The sequence below is a fragment of the Fringilla coelebs genome (genome assembly GCF_963513975.1).
Source record: "Fringilla coelebs genome assembly, chromosome: 9".
Lineage (NCBI taxonomy): Eukaryota > Metazoa > Chordata > Aves > Passeriformes > Fringillidae > Fringilla > Fringilla coelebs.
Window position 1 is genome coordinate 21,295,164 of NC_140067.1, and position 22,678 is coordinate 21,317,841.

At 37.6% G+C, this 22,678-nt stretch overlaps 1 protein-coding gene across 1 annotated transcript; it reads left to right on the forward strand.

The window, feature by feature from the left end:
* The first annotated feature begins 249 nt into the window (after window positions 1-249).
* STXBP3 (syntaxin binding protein 3) lies at window positions 250-22,226 on the forward strand. The gene is made up of 19 exons (XM_084211003.1): window positions 250-302; window positions 3,105-3,154; window positions 3,891-3,972; window positions 5,376-5,452; window positions 6,089-6,167; window positions 7,557-7,657; window positions 9,505-9,659; window positions 10,541-10,631; window positions 11,562-11,690; window positions 13,092-13,192; window positions 13,679-13,736; window positions 13,950-14,015; window positions 14,436-14,516; window positions 15,139-15,277; window positions 15,872-15,978; window positions 16,444-16,542; window positions 17,413-17,498; window positions 19,031-19,179; window positions 21,187-22,226. Exons 1-19 carry the CDS (start codon window positions 260-262, stop codon window positions 21,276-21,278), a joined length of 1,785 nt encoding a protein of 594 aa, XP_084067129.1. The 5' UTR covers window positions 250-259; the 3' UTR covers window positions 21,279-22,226.
* The last annotated feature ends 452 nt before the right edge of the window (window positions 22,227-22,678 follow it).

The window sequence follows — 22,678 nt, forward strand, 5'->3', positions numbered from 1 at the left end:
CCCGCCGTCCCGGGCTCACCTGAGCAGGAAGCTCCTTCCTCAGGGGGCGAGCCCTCGTCACCGGGCACTCCCCCAGTGGGAATTTCGGACCCCATGGTGGCCGACGAAGAGGGCTCGGCTCCCGGCGGGCTGGGCCGGGCTCCTGAGGGACTGACCCCGGCCGGCAGGAGCCGCCCCGCCCGGGATCGGGCTGCGCCCTCCGCCGCCGCCCCTGAAGAGGGAGGAGAAGGCAGCCCTGCCAGGCGGGGCTGGCAGCAAGATGGCGCCGGCGGTGCGGGGGCTGAAGAGCTTCGTGTGGCAGAGTGAGTGACTGTGGGGCTCCTTTCCCGGCCCCGCGGCGGGAGCGCCCTGGGGCCGTTCGGTGGCCGCGGGCCGGTCGGGAGCATCCGCCGCTGAGGCGCCGCGTAGCTCCGTGTGTGGGGTCGGGGGTGCCCGCCGAGGTGACGTCTGGGGCAGCCGCCGACGCGGCCGGAGCCGCGCTGCGTGTGGAGCTGAGGTGGCCGAGCGAGGTCGGAGTTGGGGTTGGGGTTGGGGTCGGGCCCGGGCCAGGGTGGCTCTGCGTGCGGCCGGTGTCCGGCGGAGGCTGTGGGTGGCGGCTGCGGCCGGCTGTTACAGGTGGCGACTCGGCGCGCTGGTGGGAGGTGGCTGCCCCAGCTTGCGGCGCTGCCGCGGGTGTCCGCAGTGACAGCGCTGCAAAGAGACGCTTGTGCCTTTTTCCGGGATAAGGGTGAGCTCTGTAGGCTACAGCCCGCCTGACGGGCTCTTGAAGAGCCTAAACCTAAGTCAGCTCTTCAAGCACTTTTCTACGACCTCCCAGCTACTACTTTTGGAGAGTGCTCCGGCCCCAGAAGGGGCTCTGCTCTCTCTGACGGAGCGGCGCTTCCCACTTTGTGTTTGGCTTCAGTTTTTGGTAGAAAAAGTTGAAGGTGTTCCCAGGTGAACTGCAGATTTTTATCTCTGTGTTTTGGAGCAGGTTCTGCTGGTGTTTGTTACAGAAAATGAAGTTGTAACTGCTCCTTTCCTTGCTGGAGTAGGAAGGCTGATAGTATTTCAGGTAGTGTGAGACCTTTGGGGAAAAGGCACAGGCAGCCACCTCATCCCGAGCTTAATTGTACTGAGGTTGTGACTCCACGAGCTGCTCAGCCAGCCCGGCGACTGTCGCTGAAATGGGGAGGTCCTGCTGCCGCCTTGTTTTCGTTTTTCTCCTCTGCTTCCACCTGAAAGCTGTTCGTTTGTGTCACTAGAAGTGAAAAGCAGACTCTCCTTCTGGAGCTCAGTCCTAATTGCTGGCACCTGTATCCTGCTTGTATGAATTAGATCTCTTTGTTTAAAATTTAACCCTTAGAAATCCCCACTTTTGCTGCTTTGCTTATCCTGCTGTCTTGCTCTTTGTGCCTGTGACTGTAAGGCCAATGTTTTGTCTTGACATATTTTATAGAAGACTTGGACCTTAAAAGGGAATAATTTGATCAAAGCATAAGTGTGTCAGTAAGAGCCATAAAGACGTTCGAAAATTGTGTTGCCAGTGTGAGGAATAAAGATTAGAGTGACAGTGAAGCAGTGTGAATAATAAAACATTTATATTACAAGCTTAGTTAAGAGGAACTTCTGAAATAAATGTGTTAGTCATCTAGTTTCTCTTGTCTTTCCAAGACTTCAACAACAATGAAAATTGATGAACTAAGTTTTAGACATTGTCTGGCACTTTTTGAATGGGTAATTGAAGGCCATAAACTGCTACTTCCTAATGTTTCATCAAAACATTAGGGGTTTTTTATTAAGGCTGATTTGTCTGAAAATAGTGATGCTGATGTTTGATGTAGCAGCTTGTGTCAATGTGTATCTATTTCCTGCTCTGTAAATAGGCACAGAAGTTACACCTGTGGTGTGTGGAAAAGTTAATTCACACAAGTTTGTCCTCAGTTAAGCTCACAGTTGTGAGGGCAGAGAAAGCTACCTGTATTTAGGAGACAGTAGTTCTTGTGGATAAAATAATGAAATACAGAGAGCTGTTGTATATAGTTAGTTTCTACATGAAGTCCTTTCCACGAGGAATTCTGTATTTTAAATTTTTTCCACAACTTTAAATTGTTTTATAGACTTGTATAAGGAGTTCTAGCCTAGCCATAGATAGCTATAATAATTTTGGAAATGATTCAGCATTTTAGCAATTCTGGTTTTTGTAGCACTTGCTTAACAGTCCTTTCTTCAGGAAGTGTGTTATAAACGGGTCATTAATTTTGCCAAGGTGTGGTTTGCCTCTTTTTTTTCTACACAGGAATTTGGCAGCCTGCTGTTCTGTCAGTGTTGTGTATAGTTATTTCCTAGATTGTGAAGTAAAGGTAAAAGAAAAAAAGCCTTTGTGAACGAATGTATTCTCTGAATACATTCTCTGAATGTATTCAGAGAAGACAAAATCTGAAAAGGTAGTTAGGATGTATGGTTGGTATAAATTCTGTGAGAAGAAAATTAAAGCCTGGACAGAAATGGAGCACTAACCTGGGTTTGGTTTTTGTGTGTCCAGAATGCTTGCAGGAGAAGAATGGTTTTGAGAGCCTGTAAACCAATGTAGGTCAATTATTTGGGTGAAGCAGCTGCAGGTCAAGGACAAAATCAATAACAGTTGGAATAGTGCAGGGGCACTTTCATTTTATTATGGGAGAAAACTGACTTCTATTTTTTAATAGCAGAAATGAGGTTCAAGACAGCTGAATTATCCATTTGTATGTTTTGGTGTCTTTTATAGGCAAATATTGTAGAAAAAATAGAATATTTGAGATTTTGGACAAGGTTGTTGGTTACTCAGTTTATTAAAAGGAATTCTATGTAATGCTGAAGACTAACTGGCAAGAGTGTTGTCAGAAAATATTAATGTTAATAAAATTTTCATGTGGTTAAACATTTGTTATTACACCTGTGTATAGTCCTAGAAATAGGCAGGGACAGTTTGTGGTGAAGAATTCTGTGCAGGTATTTATCAGTATGGTTTTTTTTAATTTTTCTTTTTAAGGCTCTGAACACATAAGTCTAAATGGGTGAATTATTTTTTTCTTTCTTAGTAACAATTTGATTCCTGGTAACTGGTAAACTGTTTCTTCTTACAGAGCTGAAATCAGCAATATTTGATGACTTCACCAAAGAGGAAGAATGGAAGGTACAATTTTGTTAAAAATTTTATAAGAATTCTGTCATCACTTGAATCTGTATCGCTAGTAGAGAACAAGTTCATAAAATTAATGTCTGGCATTTGCACTCAAGATTATTTTCTATCCAAGTTATAGACTTTACTTTTGGTAACTCAGATCACTGTATAGTACATATTGAAAAATCTAGAGGCTAGTACAAGAACAACAAATGGCTAGTAGTCTCTTTTTTTTTTAAATTAGATGTGAAGAAAATTAGAAACTGTTTGTGTTTATCTTTGCTTTCCTTTTAAATTACTTGTACTTTATTAATTTCAAAAATTACACTGTATGGCAGTACATGTGGAGCAGGATTCAGCAGTATGATACCTGTTAGAACTGCTTAATCTATAAAACAGTTTTAAAATAAATACAGGTTTATTTGAGCAGGCCATGGGGTAAATTAGCAGGAATTATAAAGACTTGTGTCCAAGTGAAATTTTCCAAATACTTTCTAGTATGAGTAGGGGGAACAAAGCTCATATTTAAGATTGAGCTTGTCTTTGGAAATCCTGTCCACTAGGAGCTGCCTTCTGAAATTAATTTCCCCCTGCAATGTTGGTGTATGCAGGTAATGAAAAAAATAGAGTAATAAAATAGTTTTAGCTTCAAATTTTTATGGCATGTTTTTGAGGAAATGACATGGGTTTAATATAACTGATTAATGTATCTAAATACTTGTGTGTGTTTTTTAAAAAATATGTTTAGGTAATGCTTTTAGATGATTACACTACTAAATTGCTGTCACTGTGCTGCAAAATGACTGATCTACTGGCAGAGGGTGTCACAGGTAAGCATAATTCTTATTAATACACCAATGGCAATTTCCTGGTAGGAAAAAGGGAAAGACTGAAATGGATGAAATTGATAGTACCCTTGGAAGAAATGGTACTTTATTTGGTTGATGAAGACAAATAGTTATGGGATATTAAAATAGTAGCCTTTTAGGCTTTGGCAGTAATTAGTCAATTGTGGGGGGTTTTTTTTGTTTGTTTTTTAATGAAAAAACCAAATGTTTCTCTGCCTGAAAGCTCAGATCCCCTTTAATTTTTTTTTTCCCTAAAGATTGCTCTAAGGGATTTTTTTTGTTTGATAGGGGTTTTTGGTGTTTTTTGTGCTTTTACATTTTTTTTTTGTTTGGTTGTTGTGATGGTTTTTGGTTAGGGGTTTTTGGTGGTTTTTTTTGTGAGATGCGAATGGGTGTCTGCTGATGCCTGTTTTTGAAATTGAAATAAATTCCCAAGATGTAAATGAACTAGTTTTAATTAGCTTTAGGTGTAGATTTTCAGACATGCTTGTGTAAGAAGACATTGTTTAGACTTGGTTATTTATTCCACAGTACTATTCTTATTCCAGTTATTCAGTATAATTTGATTATTCTGAAAACATAACAGCAGAGCTGTATGAATTTTGCTTTTTGGTGTGTGTTTTAACTTGTGAGTGCTACTTATCTTTTGTGAGAAACTTTTGGTGAGCATGTATGCTTTTCATCAAGGAGAAACCTTTTATTTTTAGTGAGCATGCTGCTGAAAGGAACCTGTCTTTCCACATCCAGATGTCTGACATTACTTATCTTCCTTGTTCCTCCCCCACAAAATTTCTGAGCCACAAGAATATCTCTGCATTCTCAAGCTAGTGTATTGTAAAACTATACAGTAATGACTTTATTAAACAGAGAAAAACAAGTGATGAGTGAAGCTGATTTGCTGAAATATGTCTTAATTTGTGCCCGCAATTATGTTGAAACAGCGTAATTGCTCAGGACATTGGCAAACAAAGGACAGAAGAGGCTGTGGTCCAAAATGATGTCCTGCATAGTTTCTCTGTCCCTCTCCTTCATTGTGCTGGAAAAAGAACTCTCTTGCCAAGAGAGTTCCTACTGGGCCCCATAGCTGGAGTATGTTTGCATTGCCATTCTGTTGTAGAAGTGTAGAATACCTAGGAAGGATTTAGTCTTACAACTTTACTTGTCACTAGACTGAGAGTTGAGAAAGCCTTGTGGTAACCTTTTGTATATAAAATAACAAAGAAATAAATCAAGACTCTTGGCTGAAGGTACGTCCTTACCTCTAATATTGTGAACAACTTGATAGCTGTTACTTTTTAATCAACTATATTAAAATATGTGCAGTGTTTTCCTTAAAGATGCATAATGTTCCTAATTATAAATATGTAATATTTCTTACTTTATAGTGGTGGAGAATGTATATAAAACCCGTGAGCCTGTCCCACACATGAAGGCAATATATTTAATAACTCCTACCAAAAAGGTTAGTATTTCAAGTGCTGCAAGATCTTTTAGACTGAAAAAACCCCTTATTGTAAAATGTTTATTTACTGTGTATAGCTATGCAGTACTTTACCTTTGCGTTTTCTGTGATACTCCTCTGTGTGATGCCTAATTTCCCAAGATGAAGAGTAGTGCCACCATGGAATATGTTGCAAATTTGTACCTTGTGGTCGAGGTAGGCACTGTATCATTGCCTAGCAATTGTAACCTCACTGAAAGACATGTTGTATCACATCATGATGCAATATATTAAAAAATAGAATTCAAAGTAATGGCTCTAATAAGAGATTACTGTTACTTCCTAAAAATTCTTGAGACAATAAATCTCAGCAGTGTTACAGCTGGAAAATGATGCAAATACTATGATGTGTGTGCTTCCTGAAATGATCTTGGTGCATGACTGACCATCTGTAATTGCTTGTTATTCTTCATCTGGAATTAAAAGTCTTAAACTACAGTGTTTACTTATATGTTGAAATGTAGTATTCCTAAGTGGGATTTGGTAATAGAGCAGGAGGAGAGGAGGGAGGAGCTTGGTCTGATACGTGTAGAAAGGCAAAACACTGGCATGATGTTGTTTTTTGGTTTTATTTTTTATTTTTCTTGCCCCCATAAGTCTGTAGATGGACTGATTGATGACTTCATCAATAAATCATCCAGCAGATACAAAGCAGCATATGTGTATTTCACTGACTGTAAGTAAGCTTTTGGGTTGTAGCTTGGTAACTTTATATGGGTAAATAAGTAAGCTGCTCATTTCTCTTGTCTGTAGTTGAGTGAATGAAAAATTTGGGCCCTGTTTCTTGCTAGGAGGTTTGAGACTCAAAACATTAAGCATATATCTGGGTTTCCAGGCTGTGGTCACCACGCTGTGTGGCAATTTCTTTCACAATTACCAAACAGTCTTGATTGTTCTCCACCTCTGCTTTTAATTTAGGTAATGTAGTTTTATTTTTAAGTATTCCAGTCTTCTCCTGTGTTGGAGTGTGGAGGAAGATAATTCAAGTCACACTATATATCTCTACATAAACAAAACAGTACTAAAAACATAACTTCATGAGAATTTTGTGCAGGAGCTGTGTCAGTAATTGGTTGCTTCAGGAAGTTCCTTCAGAGCTGTGAGCCAGCTTTTCCCCCTCCCTGAAAGAAGGGGCCTACTTAGCCCTTGCATGCATGCCATTAATTGTGTAGCAGAGACAATTACTGGGAGCAGGGTTCATGTGGTTGCACATGGCCCTGCAGTCAGTCAGTGTGACTAAAATGGCTGTCAAGAGAGGAAAACAAAAAACCCAAATGTGCTGCTGAAGGCAGAGACTGAGGCGTGCCTGTGTTTGTGGGCTGTGTGTATCTGCTACTGGATGTTCTCAAAGCAGTATTAAATTACTATCCAAATTCTTGGTTTCTTGTTTAATTTCATGCTGAAACAGCAGTTATTGTTCTGAAATGTACTGCTATCTTGCTGTGTGCTCCTTGGTTTCAAATGGGCAAGGTTTCAGTTTGAATACTTGCCAAAACTTTTCCTGTTGAGAGGAATAGCTCCTGAGTTAGAGAAATAACTTTGTAACTTCCAAGTTTGTGTAGTATTCATGTCATCTATGTATTCCTTAAATTCATTTTCTAGACTGGGATCCAGTGTAGCCTGGAAGTGTGGTGGAAGGCCTTAGAGATCTATAATTAAATTCCATATCTGTTTTGCTCTTTGATATGGACACGTGATTTATTTTTGTAGCTTGGGAAATGTTTTTTTCTCTCCTACATGACAAGAAACAGCAGAAACCTTTACTTTGATAAAATCAACATCCTTCACAGTTGCAGACTGCTAATGAGTGTTCAACAACGTTTTGCTTGCAAAAAGCCAGTATAAATTGAGCAGTGGTGCTTCTCAAAAAAGATCTCATAAACAAAATATTGATTATATAATCTATATCACTTTAGGAAGAGTAGGCAATTTTTTTTTTTGTATTTTATGGTTAATTGGGTCTTAATTTAGAATTGTCTGTTCTGAATACTGTATGTTTAATAAGTGAGCTGACAGCTGGAATAGTACAACTTATTTGTACTTAGACTCTCTTTTTTCCCCCTAGTTTGTCCTGACAGCCTCTTCAATAAAATTAAGGCTTCATGTGCAAAATCAATAAAGAAATGTAAGGAGATCAACATTTCATTCTTCCCTTATGAATCTCAGGTAAGTTTAATTCTTAACCTTAACAGTAGTCTGGAGGATTATTTTCAAGTGCTGCTGACCTTTTAGAAAACAATGAAATAGAATGTAGCTTTTGATTGACACACTCTGTGAGATATTTCCATTTGGGCACATTTTCAGTGCTTGCTTAAGCTTTTCAGATGAAAACAAATGGTCTTGTACTCAAAGTTTTACTCTTTGCACGCCTTGGTGTCAGTTGCAATAGGGAGGTTAAAGAAGGAATCTGTTCCCTAAGAGCAGGCAAGTTTTCTGGCTGGTTTTTGGTAAGAGTTTGTTACTGCTGATACTGAGGTTTTACTTTGATAGGTTGGGTAGGTTGGTGCATAGGAGTAAAGTAGGACTTGGTGAAAGTCAGGAAAGGAGAACAAATGGACTAAGAGAACTGAAGGGGAGTGGAACAAAAACTACTACAACTTGACAGTCTTTTCAGTGAGAGGAGAGCATGGAAATCCTGTTTTCTCAGTCAAAGATCTATACTACCAGTAGAAACCACTGGGTGTTTTCCATGTGCAACCACACAGTGGGTGTTGGGTTGAAAAGTCATTTGTTGCTCATACCCTTCATCAGACACAGAGGGCACACTGATGCTCACTAAGACAGTGAAGCCTCCAAGCTCTGCCCAGTTCTGGGAGCTGGAGAACTAACTGGAACTAACCACAAATGTTTCCCATGTCAAATGTTATCAACCTATCAAGGGGACAACTCTTAAGTGTACCAAGTGGCAGGTGAATATAGGAGGGATTGCTGCTAGCCCTGTCTCACTCTGGTGAAGCTTCCTGGTTTGAAGACACATTCCTTTGTATTATAAAGGGTTCTTTATTATTTTGGTTGAGAATCCATCAGGGGATAAGGAGCATGGTGGCCTGTTTCTTTGCTTTCCAATGAGGTTGATGTTGACAAGTTTTATTTCAAGCTGGCTTTGGGAGCTCTGCCAAAGCTGCTTTTCTGTATCAAATAAAGCCTATGAAAATGTTGTGGTCCTGGTTCTCTGGAGGACTCACCATGAATGCAGAAATCAAGGCTACTTTTCTGTAGTTGAAAATAAGCAGCACTAAGGCTGGGCAGCACTCTACTTGTTTTTACTGGAGTTTTGTATTCTCAGTAGCTGGGGTTGTGAGAACCTTTTCAGTCCTTAGCAGAGGAACAATGTTAACTGGTCTTCCTGCTTTCTGGGATGCTAGGAGTAAATAATCAGGCTGAGCTCTGGGCAAAGTCCAGGTGATTATCTGCTCGAGTGAAGCAAACACCTTTATCTGGATGGACATTCTTATTTGGCTCTGTAGTCACAGAGTCCATCTGAAGCTAGAGAAAATCCATTTACTGACAATGGGATTGTACCCGTGTTTGCATTCCATTTATAAAACTATTGAAAAAGCCTTTCATCTCTCTGCTTTAATCAAGATTTAATGCATTTTAAAAATTCCAGCTATTGAACGTAAATTCTTCATATTAAAAGCAGATACAATATGTAAATATTTATTTTAAACCAATTTAACTTTGATACCTTCTATGATCATTTTGATATTGCATTGTATCATTCTGTACAAGGCACTGACAGGTGTTAAGTTCCTTCCTTCCATTTGTCCTTCCTTTCATAATTTGAAAAACAGAGTAATTTATGTAGGAGAGTAGTAGGGAAAAAGTCTGAGAACAAAAAGATGAGCTCAGCAGGGATAGAGGAATGAAGTGTGGGTTTGTTTGAGGTTTTTTTTCTTCAGTGTCCTATGTATGACTTTTTCTTGCAGTTTTAAATTATTAGCTAACTTTTTACCAGATGTTTTGGCAATCTGCAAATTAGGCCCTTTTTTTCTTGCTTGTGCTTTATGTAGGTATTTACTCTCAACATCCCAGATGCATTTTACCGCTGCTACAGTCCCACTCTGGAAAAGACAAAGGATAAAGATGCTGTACTGCAAGTCATGGCTGAACAAATTGTTACCTTATGTGCCACACTAGATGAGAATCCAGGAGTACGATATAAAAGGTGGGACAAAGAGTTCTATAGTAATTGCTCTCACTTCTAGGGCCTACCACATTATTTGGTGATAGCTCGAGGCTGCAGCATAGTTTGATTTTTCCATTGTGGTTGTGGATTAATTGTTTTAATCCACAAGTCTGAAATATGGTATGATAGGAATTTGTGAAGTGTAGGTAGAGCAGTGTTTTTCTGTGTACGTGCATGTAACAGTACTTGCTATACCCTGTCTAGTTCTGAATGGTTTGTTTCATGTCTAGTCAGTAGGGTGACACTGATATGCTGCATTCTTGTATGCCACATGCATAATCCTGTAACAGAACTGCTGCTGTTTAGCCATTTGCAGCTCTGCTTGGCACCAAGGAATTCAGAAATTGCTGTGGCACATGGGAGCAGGATTTCTTGTAGTAGAGATATTGAGAAGAATGCCTCTTTTGAACTTTGAAAGGGATTTACTATCTTTGAAGTCAAAGTAGGCTTCTGTATTCAAGGACTGCATTCTGTGGTGTAATGTGAAGTGGTGTCTTATTCTCTGCAAAGGTAACAAATAGTTGCTTGACTGTTTTTTTTTTTTCCCTTGCTCTTTCTCTTTTTCTTTTTTTTTTTTTTTTTGTTGTTTCCCACTTCTGAGTGAAACTTTAGGTGCTGGGCCATGTTCCAGATAATGCCAGTCTTTTGGCTGAAGCTGTTTCTGCTGTGTAAAATACCTGAAGCATTCAAAGAGTGAAATCATAATGTAAAAGTGAAAACATATTGGAAATACTTAGAATGGAGTTCAGAAACTCATGAAAGCAGAGGATCAATCTAGGGAGTTTTCTGTTTTAAAGGTAGCATTTTAGTGTTCTGATGAAGAAATGTAAGTTATTTTTGCATGCTTCTTTTTTTCCCAGTGGACCATCTGATAGAGCCAGCAAACTTGCACAGCTTGTTGAAAAAAGTCTTGAAAACTACTACAAAACAGATGAGAGAAGCCAAATAAAGGTAGACAGTGAACTAAAATGTTTATTTTTACCTTTTTTTGTATGTCTGGCAAAAAGAAATCTTTGAAATATTCTTCAAAAATTAAGTTCTACAAATACATATATTATTTAATAATAAAGGCAGCTAGTTGCCATTTAGTTGTTTTTGTGTATGAAAGCCATGTAGAGGTAATACTGTTGGACTAAAGCTGTATTTGTGTGATCAAACTGATTTTATTTGAAAAATTAGTCCTGTGATAATGTAGGGGGATGCTACAAACCTGAAGACCAGTGGATAAATGTTGTTTTAATATCACCTTCCATAAGGCCGTGTGTAGAAGGGGCTTACTCCAGAACTGAAGTGTTTCCCCTGAAGTGACTTATTGTCTACAAAGATACAGCTGTTCACATAAATAATGGTTTTGATTTGTCACTACAAACAAGGCCTGATTAGGGCAGCTGCTTAAACACAAAACCATGGGGTAAATCATTCTGGTTTTGACTTTGTACTTTGCTACAGAAATAAATATTCCTGCTGCTACTGACACTTCACTAAATCCCAAAATGAAACTTTGGGTTGAATGTTTGGAGGTCTTTTCCTGTATTGCAGCACTATCTGATCTGCAATACAAACAATGAAGTTATCTATTAAATCTCTGGGCAGCATTTTTGGGGTTTTGTTTGTTTTCCTTTTACCTTTTTTGTTCACTAGACTAATAAAATTCATATTTCCGAGTGTATTGCAGTGGGCTAAGAGCATTGCCTTAAACTTAGTATTTAAAACCATGGTATATAATTCAGATGTTCAAACAAAGGCTTGGACCATAGCACAGTGCTTTTCAGTTATTTTTCTAAAAATACGTGCAGTGCTGTGACTTAATGCAAATAGATTTAACATGCATTAACTGTCTCCTGTATGTCTTAACTTTGTGTTTGTTTGGTGGCTTTCTAGGCTAAAACCCACTCCCAACTAATAATAATTGATCGTGGTTTTGACCCAGTATCAACTGTACTCCATGAGCTCACCTTCCAGGCAATGGCATATGATCTGCTACCCATTGAAAATGATACTTACAAGCAAGTACTTAAAAATAAACCCTAAATAGTTTATTCTTGATTATAAAATACCTGAAATTGCACCATGGCAATATTAGCTGCTTATATTGCATAATGGTTGCTTCACTTTTTGTTAGTCTCTCCTCTTGTATTTGTAACTTCGTTTTCTTGACTTCCTCCCTTAGTTGATATTAGGTAGGATCTAATTGGCATTTTTGTTAAGTTTTGAGTCCACCAAATTGCATTCTTTAAGAACCTTGTACAGTCTTGAAGTAAAGCCTTGGGAGTGCACATTGAGATTCTCTGAATTTTCTTTCATACTCTCAATTTTTTTGGCATAACAAGACAAGCAATACCACTAACTGAATACTGAGAAAAAGCTAGGTTATTTCTCAGGTATGCTCACTTTTATAGCTTCAGTAATTTAATTTGTGTAGTTGTTAAAACTTACATGTTTTATTGTAAATACACATTTAAATCAGTCATGTTCAGTTTATAAGCACTGTTTGGAGTAATGTAATGTTAATTTGCGTAAGTTATGTGCTTTACTGTCTAATTGTTCTGACAGCAATGGTTTTGGTAGGACTTTGCTTTCTTATGCCCCACTTCAGCAAAAGAGACCTGATGGCCTCATTGTTTAGCCAAGCAAAGAGGAATGTGTATCTTCAGTCAGAAGCACTGAGTGAAGATTTTAATAGAAAGTGTAGACTCTGAGTCTGGGTTTGATTGCTGGGTATGAAAATGTAGCAGAATGTTTTCTAGGTAGTCACAATCTGACTTGCATCATTAATCTTGTAATTTTTTTCATTCTTTTGCTTTCTGGCAATCTGCACTGTGTGAGTTTCTGTAAATGTGAAAATATTATGTGGCATGATTGTGGTCTTGTTTTAGGTTTATTGCTGTTTATAGTCACGTAATAGCTGCTCTGTAATGCTGTGCAACAGCTGCTTTTATATGTGAAATACTTTGTCCTGCTTAGCATTTTGTTGCTGAATGTAATTTCATTTTCCTTTAGTTATAAAGTCTTAAAGTTCACAGAGAAAGCTGCACTTGGCAGTTGCCGTGTGTATTATTTTGTGCAGTTTGGATTTGAAACCAGAGGGAAGTTGACATTGAAAACTAAAGAGAAATTGAGGTGCATGTAAATGTGTGTTAATGTTGGTTTAAAAGAATGGCCAGAAGCTCTTGCCCGACAGAATCTTTCTAAAATTTATCTGCTGCTTCTATGCTAAAATGTGTAATCTGTAAAATCCTGTAAATTATATTTTCTCAGGCACTGGCTTGGCTTATAAATTAAAATCTTTGTCAATTACTGCTGTTAGCATTTATGTTGATTAAACTGTTACACATAATACTGAAATAAGTGATGAGAACTGAGGGAAACCCAAACCCCAAATAATTGTCTGAATTTTCTCTTGGAAGATACAAAACAGAAGGCTCTGGTGGGAAGGAAAAGGAGGCAGTTTTGGAGGAAGATGATGATCTGTGGGTGAAGATGCGGCACAAGCATATTGCAGATGTGCTAGAGTATGTGCATAAATAACAAACTCAACTCTGTGAGAGGGAGGGTGTTAGAGCTGTTCAATGGGAATACAAGCAGTAATGAACATGGTTTACAAGACAGATTGGATTCAGTTAAGTAATCAATGCCAGGAAGAAATTGTGCTTCAAAAATACAGTATGTACCCAGGTATGCAGTTATACTAATGCTACTTGCAGTTCTCGAGGTAAATGGAAATCAAGTCATTTCCTGGCAAGTATTTTCAAATATTTTAAATCTGAAGGAATTATTTTGTATACAGTGCTACCGGGCTGCTGCATCAAATGACATTATGAAGATAGAATGTTTAATATTTCCTTTGTAAAAAATCACTCTTTTCTCTGAAGATAGACCTATATTTCAGGCTTTTACTTTCATTCAGAAATTCTTGTTGCACCGTTCTTTTAAAATTTTAAGAAAAAATTTAAGCACTCATGTGCTGTTGCCTTTCATTATTTTCCTCTTTTCTTCAGGGAAATACCAAAACTTTTGAAAGACACTTCATCAAAAACAAAAGCAGGAGAAGGAAAAGTAAGTTGTTTAAGTTGAGATATTGTTTTTCCTGATAATTTAGTTATTTTCAGCTGATCAGATCCATGGAATTTATGGATCTGCTAGAGAAATTAAGACTTTTCTCAACAGGAATTTTCAGGGGTTGTGGGGGAAGCAAGCTGCAACAGGAAGGCAAATAAGCACGTCATTTACTGGGGAAATAGGTTTTCAACTTGTGTCATTTCTTTCCAGTTATCCATATCTGCTCTGTCCCAATTAATGAAGAAGATGCCACTCTATCGTAAAGAGATTAGTAAGGTAAGGGGTCTTTTGTAATCACAACTTCACAGTAAATAATTCTGTGCACTTGACTTTTTGTTGAAATGTAGTTTTAGTCTGTCATTTTCCTGTAGTGTGCTATATAGCTGTTCTCCAAATTAATGTTTTCACCTACTGTAAAATTTAGCAAAGAAAACTTGTTTCCATGAGTTTCATTTTACAATGTAAAAGAATGAAATAATTTGTGTGCTTTGAGGATTGAAGATGTCAGAACAGTTTAGGGTTTTACAAAGTATTATGGGGGTCAGACTCTAAATGAAGGGAAAACACAGAAAATGTGTGATGGTACTGAAGCATTGATTCTTGTAACCAGTGAAAATGATGGACATGCTAGGAAAAAATTCAAGCTATGACAGCTCATGATTTTCTTTTCTTTTTTTTGTTCTTTCTGTCTTATAGCAAGTTGCTCATCTTAACTTAGCAGAAGATTGCATGAGCAAGTTCAAACCTAACATAGAAAGGCTCTGCAAAACTGAACAGGTATGTTTAAAAAAGCCACAAAGCAAAGAGCAACTTGGCAAGTATTGCAAGTATCACTTTTTTTGTTTGCAGGAATAGAAGCTTGTTTTAACTGACTAAACTACTATGTCTCTTGCCTTTATTTTGTGATCAGTTTTTTAGGTGGTAGTGTTAAAACTAAGTGTAATTTACAAGGCTCCCAGTAAGGAGGTGTTCCTAAGAGTTTTGGAGGTTTTTTGGTCTTGAAGTCTGGCTAATTTGTATGAGAATCACCTTTGTTTTCAGGGCTGGAAATTCCTATGAGATTGCTTTAATATGTTGTGCAGAGGGAAGCCCTTTTTAAATGTCTGGAAGAAGCACCTTTTAGGGTGATGCATTATGTTGTGACTATAATTTACATTTTTAAGAATTCTAGATATCATAGTTTGAAGTGTTTAAGAGTGTTATGTAGAGTTATTATAATGCTGTAACTATTGAAATCAATGTCAGACTTGTCATACTGAGTTTAAATTGATGCAGCTTGATTGTTTCCTGAGACCTGTGGTTTCATAAAAATGCCATTCCAAACACACAGAACAACATTGATTTAAATTACTTCAGTGATTTTAACCATAGTGTCTGTTTTTATTTTTTATTAATTTAGGACTTGGCTCTTGGAACTGATGCAGCGGGTGAAAAAGTAAAAGACTCCATGAGGGTCCTCCTTCCAGTTCTGCTCAACAAAAGTCATGACAGCTATGATAAAATCAGAGCTATTCTCCTGTATATCTTCAGTACAAATGGTATGACAAGTTGCCCCATTTTTTTCCTCAGTGCTATGAGCTTGAACTCAAGTTTTAGGATAGTAGAGTGATTTTAGGTAACCTAAGTCCCTGCACTGGAGTTGATAGCTGGATTTGAAAGCAATCCTATCCATCCTCTGTATTTTCTCTCAGATTAGTAGCAAAGATACTACTGGCAAGGAGTTAAGCGGTGTAATTCAAGTGTAGATTCATACATTGTTTTAATATCATTCTTATCCTTGCATGTGTGCAATAGTTTGTTCTCTTATTTTCACATGGTATTGAAGCTGTTAAAGGAGAGTTTCATATCTGTGGCAACCTGAAACTTAAGTCAGTGGGGAAAACTTTGTTGTAGAGAAGGAGCAAATTGGCAGAATATTGGTCTGAGGAATCTGTAACAGTATTGAGTTTTGGTCTCAAGAATGGACCATTAAACAAAATTTTATCTAAAATATAGTATTATGTTCAACTTAAACTGGTCACACAGAACAAACAAAAAAGTTCTGGACTAAATAATAGCCCAGAATGTGTGAGACAAAACTGGTCTTACTCACAGTCACTTGGTAATTGTTGTCTCTTTTCCATATATTGAAGGAACTACCCAGGAGAACTTGGACAAGCTGATCCAGAATGTACACATAGAAAGTGATAGTGATATGATAAGAAATTGGAAATACCTTGATGTTCCTGTTATCTCTTCAGTAAGAATGTTTTTATTTATTTTGTGATTTCTTACTGTCCAAGGACCTACAACTCTTTCAGCAACTCTTAGCAATATTATCCAGGTCTGGGTTTGGAAGCAGATAATTGCTAGACTTTTTTTTTTTTTTTTTTTTTTTTGGGTAATGTGTTTAAGTGGTAAATCCTTTGAAAATTATTCATGTTAGTTGTTTGAAGTAAGATACCCATAATGTTGCCTCTGCAATTCTCAGGTGATGGCTTGAGCTAGTTGATTTTGAAAACTGCCAACTTACTCAGTTCCTTCTCTGGGAAGTTAGTATTTCTAATATATCCTGAATTCTAGGGGTATTAATTATTGTTCTTTATAATGTGTATTATTTCTCTAAAATATCATACTTATCCCTCTTCCTTCTGCTACTGACTGCTAATTAGTTTCAAAAGTCCAAACAGTAAATAATACAACCGTATTTTGAAAATCTTTTCAGTTTGTTGCTCAGCAGCATAAATATGTAAGAAGGGACCGTTCTAAAGAAGAAACCTTTCAGCTTTCTAGGTGGACTCCTGTTATCAAAGACGTTATGGAGGTAAATTTCACCAACTAATTAATTCATGGGTGCACTGCAGAAATTTACTCAAGTGAGCCGTTGTACTCTATCTTTTGAATTCCACAGTATTTGAGTTAATTTTGTTAAATACATCTGGTGGGCAAAGAGATTGCTTCTAGTCTGTCTGTACTATAGAACATTAGAGTGCTGTTAGTAATGCTTCTTATTGGAGATCATTTTAAAGGTGAAGCAATTGAAAGTGAAAGCAAGAAGTCTTTTAGAACAGCTTGTCCTGGGTTTGGCAGTGTTTAGTATAATTTACAGATCTGTATCTTCTTGGTTTTAACTCCAGTGGGTCTTTAAACTGCAATTCCAATTTAAACTGTAGTGTGGTAGAGCCTGGAAACTGTTCCTTTCCAGAAGTGTAATTTCATTGTTCTTAAACCTCTTCCTAAGCATCAGTCAGTGACTGATGTCACACAGCATACTGGAGTGTTAGTCTGACCCAGTGCTGTCATTCGTAAATTCTTGATGGCTTTCTCGTGTTCATTTATATTTTTAGGGGGCTCTGACTTCTCTCACACATTTCCACATAGAAATTAAATGCATTAGTGTTTTTACAGATGAAAGTCTGCTAGTGAAATCTGAACAGTTAAATCAGAATATGCTTATAAAAAAAGCATGTATACTCACAATTCTTTATCATACACAAAACACTTATAATACATTTTAGTGTTATGTAGCATTTTGTTACATAGGAGCATTATTCATGAGATGCTACTTGCAATTATTTGTTGGGCTGCATGTGTTGGCATGAAATGCCAGTTAGATATCCTTTCTGAAAGCTGAAACTTGGTGGAGTTAAGGTCTGTATGCCTGTTTAAAATGTGTCTTTATTTTGCACTTCAGGATGCTATAGAAAACAAATTAGATTCAAAAGAGTGGCCTTATTGTTCCCGCTGTCCTCCCACCTGGAATGGTTCAGGAGCAGTAAGGTAAATGGTTTAATTTCCTGAAACATAGCTTACCCAGATCTCAATATTTGTGTCATTTACTTTCTAAAGCCTTACAGAAGTGTGCTTACTGAACAGTGAAATAACACATGTAAGCTAATGTTAATGTGCCAAGCCTGTATTTTTATTTAATCTAAAACATACTCAACTTTGTTGTTATTTCAATAATTCTTAGTAATGTATAGCTTTTTCATTTGCTTCAAGGTTAGAAATAACATTTCATATTCCCAGAATGAGAAATTTAAACCATTGAGTGGGAAGTGGTTTCAGGAATAAATGTTCAGTACTGTGACTTAGGTAAAAAGAATGTTTTACTTCTGGAAGTTATCTCTGCTATGTTAGTGGCGGTGACATTATTGGGATTAATTACCTTAAATAAATTAAATAAATCTTCTATAGGGTCTCTCATTAGGAAATATGGGCCTGCTAGGTATTTGAGCCCTGCTGCCAGGTTTAGGCAAGTCCAGGACAGCTCGAGATCTTGAAATGAATTCTCTGCTAATGAATGTGAAATGTGTACTTGCATATTTAATGATTATCACTGAGAGGTGATTTTTGGAATTTCTTTTTTTAAGCTCACCTGTACTGTTCCTTCTTTCTCTTTTTAATTCCACTAGCTCTTGAACCTCATGACCAATACATGCCAATTTGAGAGCTTTATCACTTTTTATAGTGTTATTTTAAAGGGGAGATAAATGAATCAAGACTCCCAAGAGTGTTTCTATCACAGGAATGCTAACTATGAGTGTTCCTCTCTCAGGAATGCTCACTGCACTAATCAGATGCTGGAATTCAGGGAGGGAAACATTAAATATATCCTAAATGTGGAAGACACAGCCTTCAGGGAATAGGTTTTTTACATCCATTTCTAATTAGACTGTTTGTGGTGTATCCTTCTATTCCTGGATATGCACTAGGATGATCAGTGCCAGGGAATACTGGAGCAAGTCCCTGCACACTGGAACTTGATCTCTGTCTTACAGGCTGGTGAAATGTGGGAATCTTGAAGGCACTCTAGCAGGGAGATCAGGACTGCAGATGACTTAACCTGTGTATTAGATTCTAAGCACTTCAGGCTGCTTTTCTTTTTCCTAGGTATCTGAATCTGATTTGATAACAGACAAATGTTTTCTTTAGAGATTCTGTTAGTGTTCAGAGATAGTAAAACCTAAGACTCCAGCTTTTTCAAATGAACCTCTCATGAAAAATGCCACTGGAATTGGGAGCATGCAGAGTTAAGCTGCTTGGCAGGAGTCCTTGGCATGTTAGCTGTGTGTGCAACAAGGTTTTTGTTTTGTATTTATTTTCCCCTAGTGATAACTAAACAGTTAGAGTAATGTGATAATTTACAAAATTTAATAAAAACAAGTTATCAATTTATCTAAACACATTTGCTGAAATTACAATCAAGCCATGAACTGAATGACAGAAATTGCTACTGCTTGTCTGTATAATTTTAACCAAAAATTAATCAGGCAAGCTGTATAAATGTCATCTTGTGAAATCTTGTGCAGTGCACGGCAGAAGCCTCGAGCGAGTCACAGAGAGGAGCGCAGGAGCAGCGCCAGGCTGATCGTGTTTGTCATTGGCGGCATCACGTACTCGGAGACGCGCAGCGCCTACGAGGTTTCTGAGGCCTACAAGTCCTGTGAGGTTGTTATTGGTAAGCTTGCCACGGGAAAGGGTGGCTGTACTGCATGTGGTTCTGGAAAATGTAAGAATCATTTTGCTTAGATCCCTTCTCTTGGTTCACCCACTAATACCATAGCCAGTGTATTTCTTAAAACTATGCACTTAAAAGCATCTTTGCAGGTTGTCTCAAGTGTTTGATGTTTGGAGGGATTTTTTTTGCCACAAGACATTAAGGACAAAACAGTTATGCTCTACAGATAAATTATGTCAGAGACATGTCAGTGTATAGCCAACAGGATTTCATGAGACCTCTATTTTGTTGCATTAGTTTCCTCACAAATTTTTGCATCTGCCTATGCTTTACCTTCAGTGGTACTTGCTACTCTCCTTGCTTTTGGAAGTAGGAAAGCTGACAGACTAGTGCAAAATTGCTCACTTTGGAAGGAAGCTACGAATTGAAAAACCTCAACAATCTTAATCAAAATTCCACCCAAAAACCTAAACAAATAAACCCCAAACCACTTTTTCAGTGTAGTTCAGCTGACTTCACAATATTTTCTAGTTTCTGTTGTGGCTACTTGGAGGCTTTGCATAAACCACATAATGATTAACTGCTTGGGTCCTGAAAACTCACCTGCTTAAGATTTGGCAATTGGCAGCTGGTGTAGTAATCTCTCAGCACTTTGGAGGTAGTAAATGTTTGTTCCATCAGCTGCTGTGCCTCAAATGAATTTTAAATAGCATTACAGGAAATAATTAGGTGCTAAAACTTGTACCTATATATAATATATAGGAACAGAGCTCCTAGATACAGAACCTTACCACAGACCTGTGTCCATCTGCAGGGCTGGTTGATGACGGTGCAGGGTCATCTGAAGCATTCTAAATTACTTGAGAGGTCTACATCTGGCATTTAAATTTAGTCTTGAGATTCAGATTGAATCTGGCTACCATTTACCATGATTTTAAATAAATACTCTTCCCTAAAACAATGCCAACCTTGATTCTGAAATCTAGAGTCTGTTACCTCAAAATATTCAGGGATATTGTATGTGTGTTTGTGTGCGGTTGGTTTTGTTTTAGTTTACTGTTTGTTTGCTGGTTTGGTGGTGGCTGAGGTAGGTTTAATGCTGGTTCAAGTTCTGGGTTCTAGTTCTGAGTAGTAATGGGAAGACCAGGACAATAGGAATGTAGTTTAACCAGATTATTTCTTCATCTGAAACTTGTTTACAATACCATGTTTAGTGTAGGTGACTCTTCACTGGGATATCTGGCACTCACCACAGCACCATCTTCCCTTTTGTTTAGAGATTATTCTTGTGGTTTTGTTTGTATTCCTGATTTCTGAGGGAAGGTGGTAGCTGCCAAATTTCCATATGGATTACTGAAAAATTAACATTTGTCTGTGTTCCTGATTCAGAACTCCAGGAATATGAGCCCATTCAGAGTGACACTACTTGTTGCCTTCAGAACTGCAGGGTGACTCTTCATGGCAGAAGTTATAATCATTCTGTAAGAATGGGAGGTAGCTGTGCGTTGAAGAATAATAAGGATTTCTTGGCTGCTCAAGACTTGAATTTTTTTTTCCCAAGGAAATGTTAGTCAGTAAAAGCCAATTTTCTCTAACTGGTATTTCTGTGGAACACTACTGTTTGTGATAGTCTTGAATCCAGATAGCTTACTGATTCTAGGGTAAAGCCTCTCATTAACTCACCCTTTCACAGAATGGCAGGTTTCTTGCAGGCTGGGACAATTGCCCAGGTTCACTCCTGTCTTTCAAACAGGGCAGAGCAGGACTTGAAACTTGTGTTCAAAGTATGAGTCCTGATCTGGACATCTGAGTGTGAGAAGAGGGACATTACCTATGGAATGGTGACACTTACATGGTGGTGCTTTATATGAAAACACTTTGAAAAATCGCACTTGTCAGTTTTCCAGGTGCAGTAAAAAACACTGGCATGTAACTGATGTTTTAAAGAGGGAATGTCTGACAGTCAGATTTTGACTGATACAGTTCATACTTCTGTTCTTTTGTCAGGTTCTACTCATATTTTGACACCTAGAAAACTACTAGAGGAAGTGAAGAGCCTTAGTAAACCCAAGGATATGGCCTGCATTAAGGATGAATAGATATGGTGATGTTTATGATGCATTAAAAACACAAACAGTATGTACATATTCTCATGCAACTGACATTTCCAAATACTGCACTTCAATACTACATGTTTCCTAATGGAGGTCATGTTAAAATTTAAATTTGCTGCTTTTGGGGGAGTAGAAGGCAGAGAGATGAAAAGATATAAACACGTGTGTTTCTTAAGTTCTATTTAGTATTACTCTGCAAGTACTTTTTCACAAGGGCATGTTTGTTCCTAACTGATTATGCTAAAAATTATTGTAATTATATATAAACTGGAATTGTCTTTGAGAACTGTGAAAACTTTCTACAATGGCATTTATTTCTAAAAATGAATTAAAAAAGGCCTATGCTCTTGGGTAGGGACTTCAAGAGAAAACTTGTAAATAGGGGTTTATGGTAAAAATGTTTAATACAAGTTCAGTGTCATAAAGTGTAATGTTTTCTGTAAAAATAACTTCCTGAACATTCTTTAAATATGTGTAATTGTGATAAATTTTAGATGGTGCTGGGTAAGGTAGAATGTTAATCACAGAATCATTGAGCAGTTCTAATCACAGTAAACAACTTTGGAAAAATGCTGTCAACTGTGCACTGAAGTACACTTTATATTTAAGTATGTACAGAGATTATTAGTGAAGCTTTTTAAAAAGTTAATTTCTTAGCAAATTCCTTATGATTGTCTACACAGTCTGTCTGTTTCAGAAGTTGAATTGCCTGTGATACAGAAATTCCAAAACGAAGCATGTCTCTTTGAGGAAATGGAGGCACGGGGAAGGGACAGGACAAAAAGGGAAGCAGCTCAGTCTTTCAAAGGGTTTGGTAACTTGAAAAAGAAAAGCACAAAGCAAACAAAATGACAAAACCTGATGCACTCAAAAGAATAGACTTTTTAAAAAATTTTGTTATATACTGAGAAAGAAATACTTAAATTTGCATTGAAGGGAATAAAAAATCAAATTGTATGAATTCTGTAATACTGGTAATGTTTAGATTTCTCTTTAAAAATTACTTAATTAAAATTACTGAACTTTTAACGGGATGTTGTATTTATGTGCCTTGAAATGTTAGTGTGTTATATGCAGAACCCAAGAGAAATGTTGTAATGAAAAAGAGTAGATTTCTTGTGTCCTTTTGTTTACCTTTTCCCAATGATGAGCATTTATTCTTTTTTTTGTGATTTTTGGTTTTTTCCCTTTATTTTTGCTGTCAGGTTAACCAATACTTTAAGACAACATTTTTGTTAGATGAGTTCATTCAGAGTTAATTAGAAGGTGGAAAAAGGTCAAGTTCTCCCCCTATATCAGAGGAATGAAAGGGGAGGACATGATATAATGATTCTAAAATGTTGCAGGACATGGGGTATGATGAGAATAAGTGGCTGTAGCATTCA